This window comes from Balearica regulorum, chromosome 1 (genome assembly GCF_011004875.1).
Source record: "Balearica regulorum gibbericeps isolate bBalReg1 chromosome 1, bBalReg1.pri, whole genome shotgun sequence".
In the NCBI taxonomy this organism is placed as follows: domain Eukaryota; kingdom Metazoa; phylum Chordata; class Aves; order Gruiformes; family Gruidae; genus Balearica; species Balearica regulorum.
In genome coordinates this window covers 71,706,079-71,728,868 of record NC_046184.1, presented here as the reverse complement: position 1 = coordinate 71,728,868, position 22,790 = coordinate 71,706,079, and the positions used below count along the sequence as shown (strand labels likewise).

The 22,790-nt window shown below is 40.1% G+C and overlaps 1 protein-coding gene across 1 annotated transcript in view; it reads right to left on the bottom strand.

Moving 5' to 3' along the window:
• The window catches only part of PIK3C2G (phosphatidylinositol-4-phosphate 3-kinase catalytic subunit type 2 gamma), a 209,635-nt gene that overhangs the window by 20,960 nt on the left and 165,885 nt on the right, over positions 1 to 22,790 (bottom strand). Inside the window, exons 27-30 of the mRNA XM_075757739.1 lie at positions 22,223 to 22,344; positions 17,396 to 17,504; positions 8,960 to 9,035; positions 1,488 to 1,582 (exon numbers count right to left, since the gene is read on the bottom strand). Coding sequence (XP_075613854.1) covers positions 1,488 to 1,582; positions 8,960 to 9,035; positions 17,396 to 17,504; positions 22,223 to 22,344 — 402 coding nt within the window. The remainder of the gene's footprint in view (positions 1 to 1,487; positions 1,583 to 8,959; positions 9,036 to 17,395; positions 17,505 to 22,222; positions 22,345 to 22,790) is intronic.

The window sequence follows — 22,790 nt, the reverse complement described above, 5'->3', positions numbered from 1 at the left end:
TTGTATTGTCTCTTTCCATAATGAAGTGAACTGAACCCTTGATTTTACAGTTGCTATACACAGCTATCTATGCTGCAATTTACTTTCATTTAATTAAATAGTTGGAACTTTTTAAGTTAAAGAACACTGTTAGGAGCCTATACACTTAATATGATGGAAAGAAGGAGAAAGTTTCTGACAGCTGTAGCTCTGTTTGTGTGCATCTCCACATCACCTGTCTGAACTCACAGTAACAACATCAGCATGGCAATCACTTAACTACACCCCTCCCACCAACTAGAACTTTACCAGAGGTTTATCAAAGTCACTTAGCTTTAAAAAGCACAATAGAAAAAATAAAAAGGGTCTTGTACTAAATCCTGAAGGTAAAGTTCATCTAAATTGGACCTGTCAGCAGAGGCTGATCTCACCTGTCAAGGTGGTGCATAGGAAACAAAAGACAAGTCTCTCGGGACAGAGACTTATTGGAAATTATAAACCAAAATGAACATGCTTGAATTGCAAACCAGAAGCCAGAGTGGCCAACAGAGAACAGTTGGAGCTTGTAAGCCTCATGTGTCTCATACAACTAATTAAACATTCACCCTCATTTTATTACTGGCTGGTGCTCACATAGGTTCCTCAGTTTGGCCCCATTTAGGGGAAGTGATTGCAATCCACTCTGAGATGGAAGTGGCATCAGTGTATGCTACGAGAACCTGCAATGTTAATAAATGCTTTAATCTCCTAGCTAAACAAAGACAGCAAAGGATCTCTTTGCCACAGCCATTACTTGAGTCTTGAGCAATTGGGAATTCAAGAGCACATCTAGGCGGCCGAGCTCATTATGAAACAGCAGACACGCTGCTTCAGCCGAGAGATCGCACACGGCACCAGCTAGATCTCTCGAGATATTCAATTTCACCTGTCCCGTGCTGCGGGAGCGCTGCCAGCTTCCCCCTCTCGCAGCCTGGCTCCAGGAACGCACAGCGCTTACCGCTCAGCCTCGTGACGCAGAGCGCATGACAAAGCTGAGCATCACCCCACCAAATGACATTGCTTCTTAAAATACAGCACTGCTCCCTCTGCCCAGCTCTTCCCCGTTCATGGACCAGCCACGCTGGGCTTGAAAGAAATGTATGGATAAGCAGTCAATAACGCCAGGCTGACACCCTACAAAAAAGTCATGCCGCTGCATGATGCCTTATGTCTGACTGGTATCAAAATGCCTCGTCTCAAAGGGCCAAAACAGTCATCAAAACTGGTTTTTATGGAAAAGGCCATTACCAGCCATTAAGGAAACCTAGTTTCTGTATCTGTCCCATACCTGCAACCGTATTGAGTGAGATCAGAGGGAGAAAGCAACTGTTAAATGATGACAGAACAGCACCATCATTGTTTTGAGTTAAAATTAGTTATCCCAGAAAGGGTGTTTGAGGATTAATGTTTTCACAGTACTCTGCAAATGCAAGGACTTATGAGTTCTAGATTATGATAAAAATACTTACAATGCTCCTCATGTGTTTCAACATTACTGTCAGACGGGTGCTCTCATAGGATATGACCAATTGTACTCCAGGCTTATGATCAGTTGACTGAGGACCTAAAAAAAGGCCAGATAGTTTGATTTTTTAGTTAATAGCTCAGCAGAAGTAAATCTGTAAAAAATTGCAGTACACATGAACTAATATAGAAAAAGAACCTACTGAGTGTTTAAATCGGGGATGAAATTAGAAAACATGGATAAGGAGTGTGACAGAAGAAAGTGGTCTGACATGCAGTGCTCATTTTCTTTCCTGTTTATACATCAACAGTGAAACTTTTTCAGTGGGAAACTTATGCTTGAGTAACAATTTTTTTTTTTTTTTTTTTTCTGGCAATCATTGATGATACTAGTCAGTATTATTGCAATTTTTCTGTCTGGTTAAAAACACTGGAATTTTTTTCCCCTGGTCCCAGTAGAAAAAAAAAAAAAGAGAGAAAAAAAGCAAGTTTCCAGACCAGTTCCAAAACAACTGTTACAGAAATAACATCTATATCTATCATACATAAATTTCTCCCTTCCTCATTCTGTATTTTTCCCATTCCAGGCTGGTTTTCATGCAACCCATTGCTTTCATAGATTTTTCTACTAAGATGCATTTACAGAGTTTGATTCTGTTCCCACTGAAAAAAACCCCATCTTCAGTTTCCAAGCAAGATGGACCAGTCTCATAATGTGGAAGAAATGACTAAGCATATCCCGTTCCTTCTTTCTGCAGGAGGGACTGAGCCAGCTGCCTTCACTGCCAAAAAGGTGTCTCCTCAACATTGGGTGAGTAATGCGGCTTACCTGCACCACAGAGACAGAGGAGAAAATACAGATGGCTTTTACCACAGTATACCAGGTAATGGTGAACACAGCAACCTCTCCATCTACCTGACCTTCTTATTTTGCAGTGTTAAGCCTGAGCAGGGTGGACATGAGCCATTTTGTACCACTTGGTCTGAGACCCGGGCTTCTCCCCACGTGATCATCATCAACGACAGTCGAGACACTGCCTGTGTGAACTAGCCTGGTTTTACTTATGCAAGCAGGGCTTCATTTAATTAGACCAAAGCTGTATTACACTCAGCATTATATATTTATTGTACTTGGAAAAATAAGAACTCAGTGCTGCTAACCTTAGGCCAACATGGTGATCTCTCATGAGCTGCGCTCTGTTCTGCCCGCCTCCCCGCTAAAGAAGTAGCTGACTTTGAGACCTCAGACAGAAAAGTCCCGGTCCCCTTCTCGTGCCTCACGGTCTGACACACCAGCCTGAAGCCCACCGCAGGGGGAGATAATGACACCAGACAAAAAAATATATATAGTCATAATTAATTCTTTAAATAGAAACATGTCTTTTAAGAAGCGAAAGGAATGAGAAAGGATGATGAGAACGAAGGAACCACCACCACACGTGAGGGTTATGCACTAGCAAGGGGCGGCTTTTTAGAGAGTACAGGGACTGTTCACGCTCAGTAGCAGCAGGATTCCCACGTCTCCCTGCCAGCCTCCGCAGACACCTGCGCGTTCTCTGTCGCGTTCCTCCTCTCTCTTTTCCACGTGTGCACCAGAGCTCTTACAGCCAGGGTTGTAAGAGCAAGAAACCAAACTCCCTCTCCTCAGCTTTTACTCTGCTGCTCAGCAGAAGAGGCAGCAGAGTGGAAGTTGTAATGGATAAGCCACGTTGGCTGTATTTTTCTGGAGAAACCAAATGTGTAACCTCTGGAGTAAACAGAGGCTAAAATAACCGCTAAGCAGATAGAATTACAGAGGTGTCATGTACTACTGACAGCCAGAGAGCTAGTGCAATTGCCATTTATCCTAAGAATAGGAATTCAAATGAATTAAAAAGAACACAATATGTACATACAACTGCCATAATATAATTTTTCCAGGCAGCCTGGAAATCAACACTTCTGAGTTTCTGATGTTTGGACTGGAATTTTAGAATATGAATCCATCTCCAATTTCTTCCCTTTAGAGACTACAAAGACACATTTTTAATCACATCCTAATTAGAGAAGGGCCAGAAAGAGACTCTTGAAGAACTGAAATCTTATGAAGAAATCACTAAGCTGGGACTTAGAAGACCAAGGCGCAGTTCTTCATTTGTTATTCTCCTTTATGAACTTTGACAAATCACTTAGCCAGATTGTACCTTATTTAATTTCTTGTTGTATGCAAATAAGGACAGGGAGGGATCGGGGGTGAAAACTCCATGGACCAGTTAATGCTGAGTTTTTTTCAGGGTAACAAAAAGCCCACAAAAATCAGTTCTTCCCCCCACCATGCAAAGCCATTGTACTTTTTTTTTTTTTTTTTTAAGTTTTTGGGCCTTTTGCCTTTAAGTTGCAGCATGGAAGGTAGAATCCTAGAGCACTAAATAGTGTTACACCAGGGGAGTTCTGTTTTAAGGTAAGGGCACAATCCACTTGCAGGGCTCTGCTAATTTTGTGAATTGCAGTGGGTCATCCTGAGCGGTTCAACAAGAGCAGCAGATTTCAAAGGCTAAATTACATCATTAGAATTCAGCTGAACACCAGGCCTTTCCTCTCCTACCAGTAATACCAGTGCCTTTTTATGCATTACTTAAGTTCTACAGTGTGAGTGCTTATATCCAGTCAAGGAATTTCTCTGTGGGAGTTGGCATTTTCATTTAGAAAACACCAAATGTAAATAAGTTTCTAACCAAGTTGAAACTAATGAAAAATATGGGAGGGGAAAATGCATTTCTAATTGAGTATGTAAAATGAAGTTTGAAACAGACACTATGGGCATGGCTATTACTAAAATATTTGCTCTTGCTATGTAATAAATTGAGCATTAATGGAAAAAAAATAAAAACTCTGAAAGGAAGGAAAAGAAAAAAATAACAGAATGCAGGGAATCTGATAAACACAGAAGAACCTTCTTTCGCTTATATTTTATAACGAAAGTTACTGTTAGCTACACTCTGCCGTTACATTTTAGGTTTTTCTACATTCAGTGCTAAATCATAGTCCCTTTGGAGTCTAGGTGATTTTAGCTTCAAATTATAATAAAATACACATACAACCATCACTTCCAGTCTATCCAGCTTGGGCAGATGGACTTGAGCTCAGGCCCTGCTTTTTTAAGAACTGTCACGCTCCACTTGCACTCCATTAGAGGCAAAGACCAAATGCTGGTCTGCTGTAGATACAGGACAAAGCTCCGCTGACTTCAGCTGAGGCAAGATTTCCCCCCGCCCAGAGACTGATTCTTCGCTCACTGGTGTCAATGCAAAAGCTGTCAAATGCCAAATGAGGACCCTGGAGCGCTCATAGCGTTTTTCGGTATGACTTGTGCCTGCGTGTCCCAGCACTCTGCGGTGGAAGTCAGCCACCAACCCCTACTGCAGAAAAACACTGTGCCAGTTTATATTCTCTTTTATCAAGGAACATAAACGCTAGAAAACTGTGGCTCCTTTCTTCTTTTTGAATGAGAAAATTAATGCAATTAGTGTTCAAATTTCTACCAAAGGTGGAATGATCTTCAGTGTAGTCAAGTATGCCGTTCTTTTCTTTATCAAGACGGTCTTTCCTAGCATGTTGGAGAACTACCAGCTCTATATACTGTAATTTGTGCGATGTTTTCGCTAGCAGCATTTTAAAACAAGCTCCGCATTATGCTTTGCACAATGCATGAGAAATATAAACAGCGAGGAAGGTGCTACACAGAAGACTGACAAAATCAATAGAGAAACTATAATTTAATAACACACTGCCTTTCACACATGGACCACAAAGCAAAGTGAAAGCACTAATTTACTAAGTGTCCCAGCACTACTGTTAGGGAGTTAAGTTTTATTCTGTATTCTGGACCCTCGGATTTGTCTTAGATCCTTCTTCTTGGTGACGGCCTGTATTAACACCTGGCACCAAAGGGTACTGGAACCTGTTTGGTTTTCCAGGGCCAGGGTTGAACACCCCAAGCCAACCAGCTGCCTGCTCTAGCTACAGCTTGGGTTTATGAGCCTCCAATGTACCCAGCTTCAGATACTCAGCTGTAAATACCTTAACTATCTCACTCTTTTCACTCTGCAAGCCAACAAGAGGTGATTACGGCCAACAAAACAGCCAAAATGCAACTAAAGTAGGAATGCAACTTTAGGGGCAAAAGCTTTACATCAAGAATGAGCAACTGCAGCAGGTCGAAACACTACATAAGATGAGCAAAATAGTCGACGTTCCTGAGGGACTCGTGAGTCCTCAGGAGGACTGTGATTCTGCGTGGAGAGGCGTACCACTTGATACTCTTTTTGGAAAACTTGGATCTTCCTTTAGAAGAACATAGAGCCAGTTTCTCTACTGCACTAAATGGAGAGCAGCCCTTGACATGAGTGGAGCACTAATCAAACACGCCAGACTGGGACCTGGGTTGTACACTGTTATAACCACTAGCAAAGACTTCGTGATTTCAGAACTTTGGCAAAACAGTCTGAATTACTAATATTTTCAGGACATATAAACTCAAGAGAAGAAAAATAAACAAGATTGATATAAAAATTATTTTGATAGATTTTCTTTCTTCCTTTTTTTAAAAGGGCTTTATAAAAGGCTGTCTGTGAAATCATTCCTGATATCTGCTCTCACTCCCTTGTAGTGAGCTTGGTATAATGAAATGCTGACAATATTCAGTATAATTCAGAATTCACCCCACTGGGAATACTGAATCAGTATTCATGTCAAAGTAAATTTAGCACTGATTTTTAATCTCTTCATTGCTAGAAGCACAGTACAAATTCATAAATTTTAATTTTTATTTTACTTTAGTAAGTGTAATTACCTACAACATTTGTAAATTAAAGCAATGTAAGAGAAAGATGCTATCTTGATCAAAATTCATAACCGGCTTCTATTGGGCATTCATTTCATTTTACATTGATCCTAACTAAGAGACAGATTATTACCTTGCGTAAAGGCTGACAGAGAAATCACCAGATTCATGGAAAGCTACAGCCCATATTAAACCTGAATTATTCTTCAAAACAGGCAAAAATTAAGGCCCCTATAAGCTCATAAAGCAAAAAAGCTGTGGGGGAAGGATGCATTCTTTTCATGGAAATTGCCTCTCTCCTGCAAGGCTCAGTGAACTTAATTCCTGGCCCAGACTGACTATGGCATTACTACAGGACTTACTCTCAAATTAAGAGTGTTTCAGGGCATGCTAAGAGCCTCCAGGACCACCGTGCTCTTCCCAGCAACTCCGTGTTTGCTACCTGTCAGCTTGGCATGGTCAGCCACCTCCTGCCTTAGCTGGACTCGTGTCTCCTCCTCCTCACAGGACGGATGATAACGGGGTACAGAGTGCCGTGCAGCACAGATCGAAGTGAGCTAGCTGGGGTACGGCAGCAGTCTAACTCCAACAGCAAGGGGCGAGGCATAGACTAACATATGTGAAAATAATTTTTTCAGGTGGGTAATTAGCACGTGCATGGCTGGTCTTCCTCTGACAGCTGAGCTAGCTCATTTACAGCTGAGCTCACCTACTTCCACAGTCTGCTGCAATTGACTGCTGACCAGGTGCATTCCCTTCCTCGCTGACCAGAAGTGGTGCCATACCCAGAGCAACTTAGCCCATTATTCTTGTTCTCTGTTTTTACAGAGTCTAAACTCATTGGGTCCTGATACGGACCTTGTGTGCTACTGGTATTCTATCAATAAATGATAGCGATGAATTTTCTAGGCCAAAGGGAGGTAGGTTTTTAGGTGATTTTTTTTTTTTTTCTCCTGTGTTAAATAAAGGCTTTGCCCTGAGTTTAGAACTGAAGTGTCCAAACTTTAAAAGGCAGAGTTACTGAGCAGGAGAAAAATAATCCCTCTGTAACTATCTCCCTTGACCAGGTTGTGACCTTCACCTCCACTAACTGTACAGTGAACCAGCAGATTGGGTTACCTGTCACATAGCTTTCATCAAACACCCACTAAACACATTCTTACCTCTGTTTCTTTATTCTCTTCTCTGATTTTGATGTCATTGACAACAAAGATAAAGGGTTTACCCTTCAGACTATATTGGCGCAGGAGACCACTGTAGGAATTATGGACTGTAATTTATTTTTTAATTTTATTACAGACTCAGTTCATGCTTTTGCATAAGACTTTTACACTCAGATTCTCTTGAATAATTAGGCACCTAAATATTACTGAAATATCAAAATCCTTCTAAAGACCTGGGACATTAACTCCTTTATGCCTCAGCTAACTTTCACATGTATGTATCTGTGTTAGTCTACAGGAGAGGCAGCCCACGAACCCAGATTACATGTTACATCTGAACTCGGGTTGGGATTTTCTGTGACAAGATTTAGCCTTGCATATTCCTAACACCTAGGACATCTTTGCATTATCTCTTCATTCCTTTGTAAAAGTTAGAGAAATCATTAGTAATTTTCAATAGTCATAATGGATTTAATATGATAATGGCATGTCCTAATCAAATAAACTCTATGCAGGAGGAATCTTCCAAAGGCTGAGAAGCCAGAATAGGATTTATTTTGTGCTGATGGATTAAAAAAAAATGGTCCCAGCAAAAGAGATAATGAAGGCCCTGTCTGCAGAGAGATTAAATTAACTTAATGGCCATGTAAACTAAATATGCTGAGGTACTTGCACTCCTTTCTGAAATGTGGATAACTGGTGATCTTGAAAACTATCCTGTCACTTGGAGCACATTGAATTGTTGTGGTGCAGAGTGCAGCTGCAGGCCTCTTTATGAGATTTTATTTTGCCTAAAAACTGACTATGGAAGATTATTTTCAGTGCAGAACTAGCGCAGTGGAAGACAATAAACATTCACAGTTTACATTTTATGGTTTGTGCTTTGGCTTTTAATGCTGTAATGCCAGAGATTAGATTAAATAAAGTGCTGGACAGAAGAGGGAAATGGGTTAAGTATTTAGATAGGCTAAGGGAGCAATGCAGAATCTCATTTAGTAAGAAGTGAATTACCACTATCATTAATAATGTATGCCTAGGCATTAACATAATGTTCTGTTATTTACCTGCTCCACTCATTGTGAAAATGACTTTAGAAGCCATCCCTAATTTTCTTCGCTCGTCCAAGCACATATTGTGCTTTGTCATGACTCAGATCCTTTCCTCCAGATTCTTCTCTAAAGATTTTGTTTTGTAAAACAAGAAACCTGCCACAGTTTGTGTAAACTTTTACTTTGCATATAGGTAAGTTTATTCAAAAAGAAATGAAGCAAGGCTGAGGAAAATACGTCAAAGTGAAAGAGAGCTACAGGTCACATTACTAACACATTTTCAGAGACCTTGAGAAATCAGAAATTATTGTTGGTATCTTTATATCTTAAAAAAAAAAAGCGCCACCTAAACACTTTAGACTCACCTTTGCATTATTATATTTAATATTTATTTTAAAAGTCCTTCTTAGAAAACAAGTAGCATTGGTAATTCACATACATACCTAAGGTCACAGATGATGAATCTTCTGCTAAGGTATTTTTGCAGCAATTCAGGAAGAAGCTGAGTACAAGCTCATTCTGAAAGAAAATAACAATATTTTAGGGAATATCGTATGTTTTGCTCTGTTTCTTAAATTCTTCCCCTCCGAGCAGACTGGTGGTAGGCTTCTAATGTGTACACTGGAGTTACCAATAAAGGGGAGCCTTTCCCCTCTGATCAGGGGCAAGGATCCCAGGGAATGATTTCTACACAGGCACTGGGAAGACAACGGTGCCCCTTACCACCGGCGCAGGGGTGCTGCACTGCTGCCTACCCGGCCCCTTTCTGTCGACACGCTTCCAAGCAGCAGCGTGCCACGTGGGCCATAGATTTGCGTTCTCACTCGATCTCCAGCGTCTCGAGATACGTACTAGCAGCTGCAACTGCTTTTACGGAGCAGCCCATCTGCGAAACAAAGGCAGGAGAACATCTTTGCTACGTATTGTGTAGTCAGCGTGAAATTCGCCCTTGGCACAGGACTGACCCCAAGCACCTGACCTAATGTGTGCCTCCCTGAGGCTTAGATACTGTGCATACCTCCCTCACATGGCAGCTTAATGGACACTCACGCTGAAAAGCTCCATACAGAGTTAACTCCTACCAGAAACACATGGGGAGTGAAAGGGATGATCATATTTCCCCGTCCTGTTTAAAACAGTAATCCACCTTATGTACTGCACTATAACTTTCATTTTTATGTACTGACCTGTGCTGCTCTAGTGAACATATATAACAGGTAGTTACATCAGCTGCAGAGAATTAAAACAATAAACCAAATCTCCAGATTTGAGTATTGTCCAAGGCAATAAAAATGTGAATTCTGAAATGGACTCTTATGATTCTGAATCAAAGGTGGACAGTAATTGCATTTTATTAGCTTTTTCATAAAGCCGTATTTCAGAATGGCCATTCTTTAGGATGGTTAGAATTGCTACATTCATACCGATGTTACTTGGACTGACACTGTAATGAATGGGTAGAACAAGAAACTTTTTAGAGTCTAGCATTAAAATGTCACCGTTGCTTTTTTCCAGGCCATGGAAAATAACGTGTCTCTTATCGGCAAGACGTACTTCATGTAGCATTTGTCTTGTTTCAGTTTGACAAGATGTGGCATGATTTGTGCAGGGGGAGAAAAAAAGGAAGCGTTTAGTGACAAATGCAGCTAGCAAGGAGTTAACAGTGGTTACAGCAGACAGAGAAACAAGATGTCTATGTTCAGCACAGAGAAACAAGATGTCTATGTTCAGCACAGAGATAAGACTTAGCAATCTGGATTTATTTTAGCAGTTGCCTTTATTTTTCATTCTACTGTTTGGAATTTTTTTCACACACTGGTATTTTCTTTAAAAGAAAAATCAGAGGAAAGAAAGATAACCCAACAGAATTATTTTCCTTGAACTGAATGACAAATCCTTAAGCTATTAGCAGTGGACTGCCAATATACCTGTCTGTTCTGAGCACGAGTAATTATTCTCTCACATCTTGTGAGGAGAGCTTACAGGGGAAAGCCCGTACACCTGCTTCAGCTTCCAGTAGCTTGAAACATCCGAGTTATTCCCTGTGGGACCTCCATTTGCTCTTTCAGCACAAGTCCCAAGTGTAGGAAATCTCAAGGGTTGAAAGAGTATATTTTTGGCAGCTCAGTCTTTATTTGACAGCATGAAAATAAGCAGAGAAACTTAAGTAGCCCTTCGAGTTCAAAGATCTTGAGAGAAGTGGGCAGGAGGTGGAAGGAAGGGTACACTAACTGACTTGAAAGAGAAATAAAAAATTCCACACTGAGCAGCCTGGTGTTCTGCTTCCTCTCCGCTTACTCTTTCAGAAGTAAATGGAAATATATGAAGAGAGAGGTTTGTAAACAGGAGGTACAAAGATTGTTTCAGGTAATAATTCCAAATTCTCATTTCTAAAGGAGAAAACATTCGGAAAAAAAAAAAAAAAGATATTTGGTTTAAGAACAGAAGTGGAATTTGTGCTGATCTTACATCAGGTGTGAGCACGACAGGCATGTACGCTGCTGGTGCCGCAGCACTGATTCGAAAGCTTTCCCTGTCTGTGCGTCCATTGTATGCAACAGATATCGAAGCGTGTGGGGAAGCAGCATGGCTAATGTTGGCAAATGGAAAGCAAAAGCATAACAGGCCAGGTTGCAAGGGCAGATGTAGCAGTCTATCCAGGGCAAAGTGCTTGGAAAGCAATGGAGGTGATCTCCGACATGTTTGCGGAAAAAGGCATTTTGCATGCTGTTATTCACAAGACACCAATTTCTCCCCGCACTCTGTTAATCTGCCTGCTGCAGGACTCCACCAGTCAGATTGCCACAGGCAAAGTGTGAAAGCACCTTCTTAAGTTTACCCTTTGCCTGCAGATCACCAAAGCATTCTGAACTTTCAGGTGATTCCTAAATCAATGAGAATTCAAGCAATTGGATTTCAGTCAACAGTACTGAAGTACATGCTTAGAGTCAAGTGTGCATCTATTACACAGCTTAATAGAAACAGGCACAGCAGAGCCTCGAATGTATGTATGATCAAAAGCACACCATATTTAGGTGGATAGAGTCTGCTTCTAAAGAAGCAACTGTCGTTACAAAGACGTGAACATAGGTGAGAATTTCAGAGACCCTGTGACAGCCGTGGCAGACAGGTAGGCACTGAGGATGACCACCAGCACTCACCTACCCTTTTCCCCCTGGAATTATTACCTTTAAATCAGTAAATGGAAATTCCCTAAAATACTGCCCATTTGGGGGTTTTTATGAAAGTCTCCTATCATTTGTCTGATATCATTCTTACCTAGTAAGACAAAAATCTTTAGTAGGTAATGTTTTCAGGTCACTCAACAACACTAGTCTATTGGGGAAAAGCCAGGTAGGTATGGGTGCACCAGCGCTGGCCTGGCTAGAACTCACGCATGACCTTTATTAGGACACTAAACTCAAAAAGGACAAGTTCCACCTTCACTTACACTAGGATAAAACCGAAATAAGCAACTTCAGTGGCATCAGGGGAGGTGGCACATCCCTGCGCCACTGTAGCACAGTAGAATTTGTCTACTGCTCTCCATCAGAGCCCAACTAGAAAAGCACTCTGCTGTTAGTGAAACATAGCCAGATTTCAAGCCAGATTTAATTTTGTTAGAAAGAAAAGCAGCCTCTCCTCTGCTTTCAGCTTTCTTTTCAGCTGCATTAGAGTAGATTTGGGGTCAAAGAACACCCATGCACCTCTTATACTTTAACAGGATGGAGAATCAGCAGGAAAGAAAGAAACCAGAAAAAGCTGACCTTGCTGCAGCTATTATAACTTCAGGAAAGGACAGCGGAAAAGAGAGGACTTTGAACCCTCCCCATTTTGGCTCTGCTGGATTCCTTGCTGCAAGAGTACAGGAGTGGTGGGAGTTTAAGGGACCCACATTCCTTGGGTGCACTTTGTACCACCGCATTATGTACCTCCACTGCAGGAGCTATTTTTTCATCTCTGTAAAGCCCAAGTAGTGCCAGTGAATAAAACACAAATGAAATATGGGAAACTCTTATCAAACTTGATTACTTTTATAGTGTAAAACATTAGTCACTCTAGAACAATGCTGTGGTCCTGGTTTTCACTGTAAGTTTGAAAATGAGTGAACATAATTTACAATCATTTCCATTTACATCCTGTTCAAAGCCCTTTTACACAGTCTAAAAGTCACCGTAAAGCTGTTTATAAAACCTATCCATAGCTGTCACACTGTTACTGTTTGCTTACCTGCTTGCACTAGCATTTATATTTGGCCCCAAAGTCTTTAGATAATTTGGATACTTAGAAAATTTGTATAGAGTCAAACCCTAATACACCTCATTTACTTTTTACTGATTAGCCTACTGTGCGCCTGCACTTACTATTATGTTTGCTTAACCCCCCACCATAATAAACAAACCCCCTCAAACATCCAAGCCCACCAAACCTGCACACAAAACCAATCTATGTGAAAGATGTAGGACAAATTACGTGTGTTTATTGAAGGCTATGTAGTTCTGCAAGATCAGTAGGTACATCTAGTGTCTGAGCTGTGTTATCAATAACGATATCCACAAATTAAATGCCACTTCTTTAAAATGGTGTGAGATGGGAAGATTATCCATAGAAAGTTACTAGCTGCCTGATGGTACCAAACGCGCATGATTGCTATATAAAACATTAGATTTAGATTCAGTCTTATACTTTTTCATTCATAATGCCCAAGCCAGCCGCAAGTTGTCTTTTCAAGATAAGCATGTAGACACTCAGCTTTGTGAATGCTGCTGTTTGACACCAGGGCCAGGAGCAGCCTAAATTAATGGAGCCTTACCTTGCTTTTGTGTCCCCAGGGAGTGTACAACCCTTCTACAATACAGCATTAAGATGACAAGCCACTACGGCAGCCTTAATTTATATGATATGTTATGAGATTTGGGCTGCAATCTCCATTCAGCCTGTCACTCAGTTGGAGTTGAGTGAAATAGAGAAAAATGTAAAAGTCGTCAGTAGAAGCTGCCTTTTGTCACAGATTTGACTTATACTTTGATAATGTATATTTTTGTCCCACTCCATGTTACCAACCTTGAATTTATTGTTTCTTGATGCTTCAGCTCTTATTGGTGGCACTACCTGGTTGTTTTGCTATTTAATAAAGCAAAACTCCAGGAATCTAAACATTGTTGAGTACGTTGCCTTGCTGATCTAGAAGACCCAAGCATTTCAACGCATGCAGCTGATCACCCAGTCAGCACTGGTGCAACTGGCACAAAACTACATATTCTTCCGGTGTGATCACATATATTGCCACTGGTTTGAGGGGAGTAGAATGAAACTAAAAAAGATCCTGAAACCTGTTTTTGATCCTGTCCTAAATGACTCAATATGACGTTGGAGGTGCATCAACTTTTGCATTTTAGTATGTAATGAATATACCTTGTTCTTCATGTATATAGTCTGGTGGTGTAGTTATTTATAACCGAGTGTTAACCTGAACTTAGGAAAAGCACTCCTATTCAAGGCAACTCTTCAACAAATGTCTAAGAGCAAGTCAATGAGTGAGGCTGGCACTCAAAGTAAATCACAGACTTAAAAAACTTCTTTGAATAGGGAAGAGCATGAGTGCATTTAAGCATTTAAACTGGCCCAACAGCAAATATCTCCATCAGCTGATGTATCTGCATTTTTTGGATCTGATACTAATATTCAGAGACAGAGAAAGGTGGCTTGAAGTTTCTATTCTTAAAAGAAGGGTTTAAAGAAATACTTAATTCCATTTGAACTACAGTGCAAATGAGAAGGCAGCCATTTTCCACCTCTCCTCCTTCGTTCAAACCATTTAGCAGAAAAGGTCAGTGACATTCTGACCTACTCTTAATTATAACACAATTTTCATAATCAGAACTTAGTCTGGACTAAAAAGCATGCACTTAAGGCATGACTGAAGAAAGAATTTGGATATAATCCAATTCTTTCTTTATTCCTAGGATTTTTAATTACTTAATTGGTAACTTAAGCGTGTAGTCAGTCATGTGTGGACTGGACTAAACTTTTCAGAGCTGAAGACAGTGTCTAGTCAATCAGGGTAATGTGTTTACAGTTTTAGCAAGGGTATTTTATAATGAAATAAAAGCTCTTCTTTCCCTCTCAGACAATACTCCAGTACACCGTATGGTTACCACACACCTACGATACCATACAGGTACAATTCAGAAGAAAGAAATGACTGTGTCAAGAAAGTAAAAGGAACCCTCTTCTACAGGCATCTGATCTTACAAGATCTCTTTGCAAATTTCTGAATTATTTATTTATTCCTACATAGTTTTACTATTTCATAGGAATGACAGTTTGGTAATGCTTGAGAACAGATAACTCACTTAATGGTTTCGGTCAGGCTCCCCAGCAATTTGAGAAAAAAGGACACATTTGACTGCAAAGTTGTCCAAGGCATGAAAAGAGACAAAATAATTGTATTTATTTTTATCAAGAAAGCCTTCTAGCATGGCTTTCTGCTCAGAGTAAAACCAAGACGACACCATGACACTTTTAAAAGAGTCATACCAAAGGGAAAAGTAAAAAAAAAAAGCCTTCAGCTGGGAATACAAAGGAAATTACCCGCTGACTGGTCTCCTTGTTCTAAATGGGTCAGAACACATCAGTATTTTATAAATTTCTCACATCTCCCAGCAGGAGAAGCATATTGAAGTAAAAATAATGATTCAATGTTTATAGAGTATCAATAACTTTAAAGGTTATCATCTAGAATTGCAGGTTAGCTGCATGGTGGTAAACAAGACGATTTCCCGCATGCAATAGCGCTTTACAGCTGGTAACAATCTGCTCATTACTTAGTTTATTATCATGCCCTCCAAGTCCAGCACACCAGTAGCTGTACAGCCCTCTTGAGACACAAAATGGTTTTCTTCTCCTCATGGTTCAGCACTACAAGCTGTACCAGACTGGAACGGTTTTCAGCAACTGCATAGTCCAGCACGTCTGAATGGTCCCACCGGGCTGGTTGAGAGCCACACCAGCGCATGTCCCCAAGCAGATCTGCCCACAGTTCCCTCTGAATACCCTATCTGTGTGCTGGGAGAACCTACCCAGCTCCACAGGTGCGTGCTGCAGGACCATAAAGGGAGGAGGAAAGGCATTAGGAAGCCCATTGCAAGGCAGCATGCTCTGGCTGATTACTGGTCCATTCACAGACCACGGAGCAGGAGAGAGAGGAGAGCTTCTGCACGTGACCAGGAAATGTCTTTATTGCTATCCCAGGGCTTTAAGCAGTCTAATTTTTCAACCATAGATTAGGCTTCTAAACAGCAGTGCTTGTCCCAGATTGAAAATCCATGTACCTTACAGCAGCCCAGAGCACAGCAGAAGATACAGAGCTCTTCATTTCTAGGTCACTGGCTTATATCAGTTTTTCCTCAGCTGTGACCAAAAGGCGCTAATGTAAAATAATCCCACGACCTAATGTGAGCGACAGAAATTGCACGACAATTAACCCCAACTTGTGCAGTTTATTTGGCAAGGTCAGTCAAGGGCACCAAGCAACCAAGTCAGCTGTCCATACCAAATTGAGTGTAACTATGTGAGACAGATATTATCTATCCTCTTTGGAAATCTTCTCAATTTCAACTCAGGGCACAGAATTTATATTCCTATTAATAAGGAAACTCCTGTTTGTTTTACATATGGACAATTTCCTCTTTAATCTCCATTACACAGTCACAGCTGGGAAAGTTATATAGTTAGGCAGTGAACATTTTTCTCCTCCTGCAAGATGTTTGATGTTTGAAATTTTGGAGAAAAAACATCTCATCATACCCTCTTTCAGCATCCTAGATTACCTATGCTATTAAACCAGCCCAGCCCCAGTTTGTGCTATGGCCCTGAGGCCGCGGGACATGAGATGGCTCACCTGACAGAGGCCCAAGTTCTGCTAGAGAATGTGCCAACAGTGAAACAGCAGCGTCAACGCACGAGCTCATGCCTTGGCTCCCTTGAGTTTACTTGCCTCTACATAAGCCTTGGATCTAATGTAAAACACTGTTTTTCCTGCCTGACAGCTTTCCTGACAATGGCCGGTGGCTGGAAGATGGTCCTTTCTCTCAGACCCTGGTGTCATGATCCGTAACTGACCATTCAACTTCCAAAATGACCATTCAGCCTCCGAAGTGACGCAGCATAATGACTTAACATCCTCCTCCCCGGGTCCATGTGGCCCGTTAGTTGCTCTTGGCCCTGGCTTTTACGATGCTGGACCAGGCAGTGAGGAGTCAGAGTTTGTTATCGTTTCAACTTTCCATTTTGAGATAGGAGGAGAACATCAAATCTCAGAAAACAATAATGGATAAAAAAATGTGAAAATGCCAATATTAATGGACACAATGTATCACTCTGATAATATCGAAACATTCTGGGTTTTGTCTTATGTTTGCAAAACAATTTCTTCTACACATTGACTAAATTTTGAAATGAAGAGTATTTCTGGGCTGAAAGAATGGAACTTTTCATTTAAAAACTGTCAAAATCAGACTTCAATGTTTCAAAAATTACTCCTTTTTTAGACAGTACATTCCTAAGAACCTACTTCTTACTGTCAAAAATTCAGTGAATTACTACTTTTGGATGGCAGCAAAGGAAGAGAAGTTTTTTGAAAAATGCCCTGCTAGGTCTAATATATTTTTCAGTCATTCTTGTCTTTGTCTTAAGTTCTGATGAATGCTACAGTGGCTCCACCACAAAATGGCTGCATTAGAAGATGTGTCATTTATGTCTTTTTTTTTTTTTTTTTTTTTTTTTCCCCAAGTAAGGCTGTGGAAAGCTTCCTGAATCTTTTGGTACAATGCTACTAAAAGTCATATGCAAATAAAATAAATAGTGGAAGTGCTCACATTAGCCAGTTTCCTGGATCCACTCAATAGCTGCTTCAGATAGAGATTCAAATCCTTCACTCTTTTATGTTCAAGATCTGTAAAAGGTAAATGCCATGAGGGGGGAAACCTGCAAAAGAAGAATATTTGTAAGTATAACTCTTGCACTGTATTTGCTGAAAATATTTCCAGAAGAAATTGAACGCTTCCAGAAGAAAGTTAACACTTTCTAAGAGGCTTTGCAGGGAGAGGAAGGGATGGGTACAGTTTCCAGAGGACCGTTTACCCTCTGACTCTGGTTCTTCTAATAATTCTGATAACCTGTTTCATACTGTACCACTTTTTCTGTCTAAATCATGAATTTAAAAAAACCCAACCAACCAAATAAAAACCTAAAAGGTGCTTATTTACATTTTATGATATCTAAATACCTCTAAAAAATTGCCCCTTTGTGATGCCAGGAAAACACTACCCTTCCCATTTTTTTTTGCACTGCACATAGCAAAACAGATCTCTGATCTCAGCCCAGGGCTCAGGCTACACAAACCCTTCCTATAGAATATTGAATACCCAAGGCTTACAGCAGCAATGCGACATTTTATGAATATATCATTGCTTGCTTTTTTACCTCTGCTATTTAGAGTGTGGATAAGTTTTTCAGAGAAGGTCCCTGATCCCATATGTAATTTCAGGCACTAGTATAATAAAAGTAATATATGAAAACAAATGATCGTCACAATAACAAAATCAATCCCAACAAAAGCAGTAACAATAATAATAATAATGTTCTGGCTGAATTTTTATTAAGATGAATTTCATTTCAGTTTAGCAAATAAACCACATATGCATAGAATGGCCTTATGTCAATTTTCAAATGCTTTGTTGATTGAAAATGTCAAAACCCCACATTTTTTTTTACTTGAATCATCTTTGCGTTTTAGAGACAATGCACATTAGATCAGTCAAAAGATTAGATTTTTAGCAATACACATAATCGATTTATATTAACCTTGCCCTGACAAGGACTATTTCTCTCTCAGGTTGAAGGAGCATTAGAAAAGCTATCTGTGCTATGCTGCATGTAATGGGTGTTGTGATATGGATTGCTAATGTTTGGATTCATAACGAACATTATGCTTTATGTCCTGTAATCTATGTGATATAGAAAGGTAGAAGTTTTGATCTGTTTGCGTTTCTTGTTACACCACCACTGTAAATAGTTAACCGTGTCTTATTTACAAGCCTCTTATTTCTGGTACAACCTTGTTTATCCACTAGATCTCAAGAGATACCTGGAGGCTCCAGACAAATGACTAAAGAGCCATCTAGCAGTGCAATACACTGAAAAGAGACATTTGGCCGGCCTTTTGAAAGGCAGCTGGTCAGATCCTACTTTGAACAGGTTTTACCCAATTCCACAGCTCAGTGATAAGATGTCATCAGCTTTTCAAAGGCCAGCCAAATAGCAACACATGGAGCACTGGACTGCCATCCCTAGAGAGGAACATTGGCCAGCTTTGCAAACCACCCAGCTGTAAAAATGGCAAATAGCAGCCTCACCTAGTGAAAATAAAAAGACCGAAGATGATTAACCCACGGTTTTTGTTACCAAGAGATTCAATGTAATTAGATTTTATGAACTGTAATTAGACCTGTTGGGTTGGGCTTTTTTAAGCTTGTTTTGTAACAGAAGTTCTTTTATGAAGAGAATACTGATTAACAAGATATTGTAATTCTTTTTAGGAGCGGACAGATCTTTACCCATCTGGTGTAATACTTCTGAGGAAGAACTCAGCACTGGTAAAACTTAGTCTGCAATGAAACCAGCAAGGGGCCCGGATGATAGCAGCATATTGAATGTATGTATGACCTTTTGATTATTTTTGCCTATAGCACTGAAAGATCAGGGCTCAAAATGAACAGTAAGAGGCAATTCTTGACTCACGAAATTACGGTGGCAGGACTCATAATGAGACGGGGGGAAAGTGACCCAGGATCACGACACATATGAGCTGTATAGATAAAAATAGAGCCCAGGTCATTTGGCACACAGAGATAGCCTGTGAATATTCTGCGTTCCTCTGGGGCACAGAAAGGACTTCTTTCAAGAGATGGTAGGGAGGATCTGTTTGGAAGCAGCTTAAAATTAATTAGACTGTATAACATAAAGAGGGGACTCTGGCTGTAAAATGTAGGCCCTCAGAAGATGCATGCTCCTCCACACAGTGGCCAAAGAGAGGACAGAGAAACTGCTGATTGATAGCACCAATAACCCTGCTGCGCTGAAGGACAACACGAACCTTGTGGCACTGCTGAACGCTTCTTTCAAAGGCCTTCACGCTTTTGCTGAATCGCGCCTGTGGCTGAAGCTGACTTTGCACTTGTGAACACACTTGTGTTAGAAAAAGTTAACTTCCCAAGCTGGTTTGAGCTTTGCACCTACCTTAAGTAGGTCAGAAAAATACAAACTCGTGCCATGTGCAAACCTCCTGCATAGCAGATTCCATTTCCTACTTATTAGCTTATTAGAACATTCTCTGTACACACTACATCACTTAAATGCTTTGTTGGGTGAAAAGGTTTTTGGCCTTTTAAAAAACAATAACTAAACACAATTAATACTCTGTCTGAAACCAAATAAAAGGGAAGGTGCTAGACTGCAAGGCCTTGCTTGGGGCAGCTGTGCTTTGGTTTATAAATACGGGCTGAATGTTTACATATCAATAGCAAAATTTCAGACTCTGAGAACTCTGAGCTTTTGCCATTAGTTTCTTGCGATATAGCCAGTATTTAGCACTTGTATGAAGCAGACTCATATTGCATTATTTCCCTCTAATGAGACATGAATATATACAATTTCATGAATCAATGCAAAGCAGTAACCAAGTCCTTTCTGTTAGCGGTTCCAATTATCCTAGTGATGTTAGACATTTTACTTTTAAATCATAGATTTTCAAACTGATTTTGTGGTTACATAATGGAACAAGGCTTTTTTGCTTCCTTTGAAATGTCTGGCATCCGCCAGAGCTGGAGCTTTGTAACACACAGACAGACTAATGGTCTGATAAGGTATGGCAGTTTCAGTGATAACTTCCTATAAAGAAATAATTAGGTTTTTATTATTAGAATAAAATCTGGAATACATGAAAAGCCTCAAACTGGCAAAGTTCTGTTGGAAAACAAACCAAAACTTTAACTTTAAAGAACACACATATAAAGAAACATCATAAAATGAATTACTTTAACACAGTATTGGGGAAAGATCATACAGTAACAGGTTACTGCTGGGACTGAATTATAACAATAAAGCTCTGGAGCTCTTAGACACAGCCTGAGTATACGCAGATTAACCCTCTGTGAGTTCTGGGACTCTTTTGCAGTGAAAATGTTGTGAGGGATTTTATTAAAGGTAGAGTTATCTGAAAAATGGCTAGTACTATTTTTGAAATTCACTGCAGGGGTTCTGAGGTCTATGTGTTTCTAAAGAGAAATATATTTTCCTTCAAGGGCTGTGGTCACCACAGGAAAAAAATCATAAATAGGTACTTGTTAAATATTTTATTTTACAATCTAATAGTTAGCGAGCAAATATCTTCAAATCAAAACCATGATTCAAGCACATTCAGTGTTTAGTGAAATTCTGATTCTCACCAACTGCTGCAAGCCAGTTCATGTGAGCCAATCATAATGCGTCAAACTGGAATCAATTAAAATACCCTCAGGTAGGAGAAAGATTCTCTAGAATTAACTAACCTAAAGCCATTTGACTGAATGCATTTCATAAGCTTGGGGGAATATCCAACTTGGACCTGAAATTCAGGGACTTTATTTTTTAAGTCAAAACCATGTTGTTTGTAGCTATTTACTTCATATCAAACCTCAAGACCTTTCTATTTTTCAAGCATAGCACTGGAATCTCAGCTTCGTTCAAGGAAACTGCTTGTCTTTTTGGCCAGCTTTATGTTCTATTGTAGATTGAGCTTGAAGAGGGGCTTGTATCAGGTCAGTCAGCATGACTGTTTAAGAGAGGACTACTTTGTTCTCAATGGTGTATGCATTATAATGTATATGATACTTGTAGAATACATAACTCCACTTGTATTACCAAAGCCATGGACAATAACTACATAAGACAAAGCTGTTTCACATAAGATGGAAATAAACCACAGGACTCACTGTCCCGGGAAACAGTGAAGAAATAAGATTCAGAATATGAAATGCAGGAATAGACATGCACATGGATAAAAAGTAATATTCAGAATTATTGCAACTAATGATAGCGTATTTTTCAAGGGATATTAAACTGAATGATGTGAGGCACAAAGTATCGTGTTTTGGGGCCAGGATAGTACATAAGATTATTGCATATTTCTCAGCTGGGCAGTATGCGCTCTTTTGTAGAAAGGTTGATCACGCCTATCAGTGTCAGAGATTGGCTTGTTTCTTTTTTGACCCAGTGTGAACACTCCTGTATTGCTTTAATATATGGATTTTGCTGTGAGTTTTGATCAGCATCATGCAGAAAATGAAAACTATTAAAGGCCCTATCGTGACTTTAATGAAGTTAGTACCACTTACCCTTTGATTTCAGGAATAGCCGTGTCAGGACCAAGCTGCTCCCCCCTTCTCCTCCCATTAAAAAAGGAACAATAAAATATTTAAAATTTAGACTGTTACAATGGTCTATGATTCAGTTCCTTCTGGGGCTGAATAGAAGGCTTGATAGAATATGTCGCGTTGCCTTTGTGTTTCTAAAAATATGTCTGCCGTACATTTTCTCACATTTTTATCTGTGCACAGAGAGAACCATTTAACAGCAGAATAACATTTGCTAATATGCTGCCTTACTCTGGGAGGGCATGTGATGGAAATTGCTTCTGGAGATGGCTGTGAAGTTTTGAGAACTGGTCAAACGATTTTTCCACAAAAGTGACCACATTGCAGGTTTGCACCACCTGGACTAGATACAGCTGTATTGGGGAAAAGGGAGAGGCAGAAAAGAGAAATGATCAGAGGGGCACATTAAAGAAATGTACAAGAGAAAATATAGGGTGATTTTAACAAAGAAAAACCTTTCTTTAATGTAGTGCAAACTGCCATTCAGTTTGTAATTTATAGTCTTTGCTGCACAGAAAGAGAAACTTGCCTGGGTAGCATACAACAGAAACACTGAAAGATCGCTGCAGTGTGTGAAAACTAATAATGCACCATTAAAGCATCATATAACAGCCTCCGATTTCTATTAGACTTCCTAATTTTGTGCCATGCTTTCCTTCTGGATGCTTTAATTAGCTCTTGATTTATTTTTCACTATAGGGCATGAACTGCTCTCCTTAATGGCTCCCTGCTAATAGCTGTCTGCCTGGTGTTCTCTCTCTCTGGTAGCTCATTGCTTATGGCACTGCTGTTCATCCTG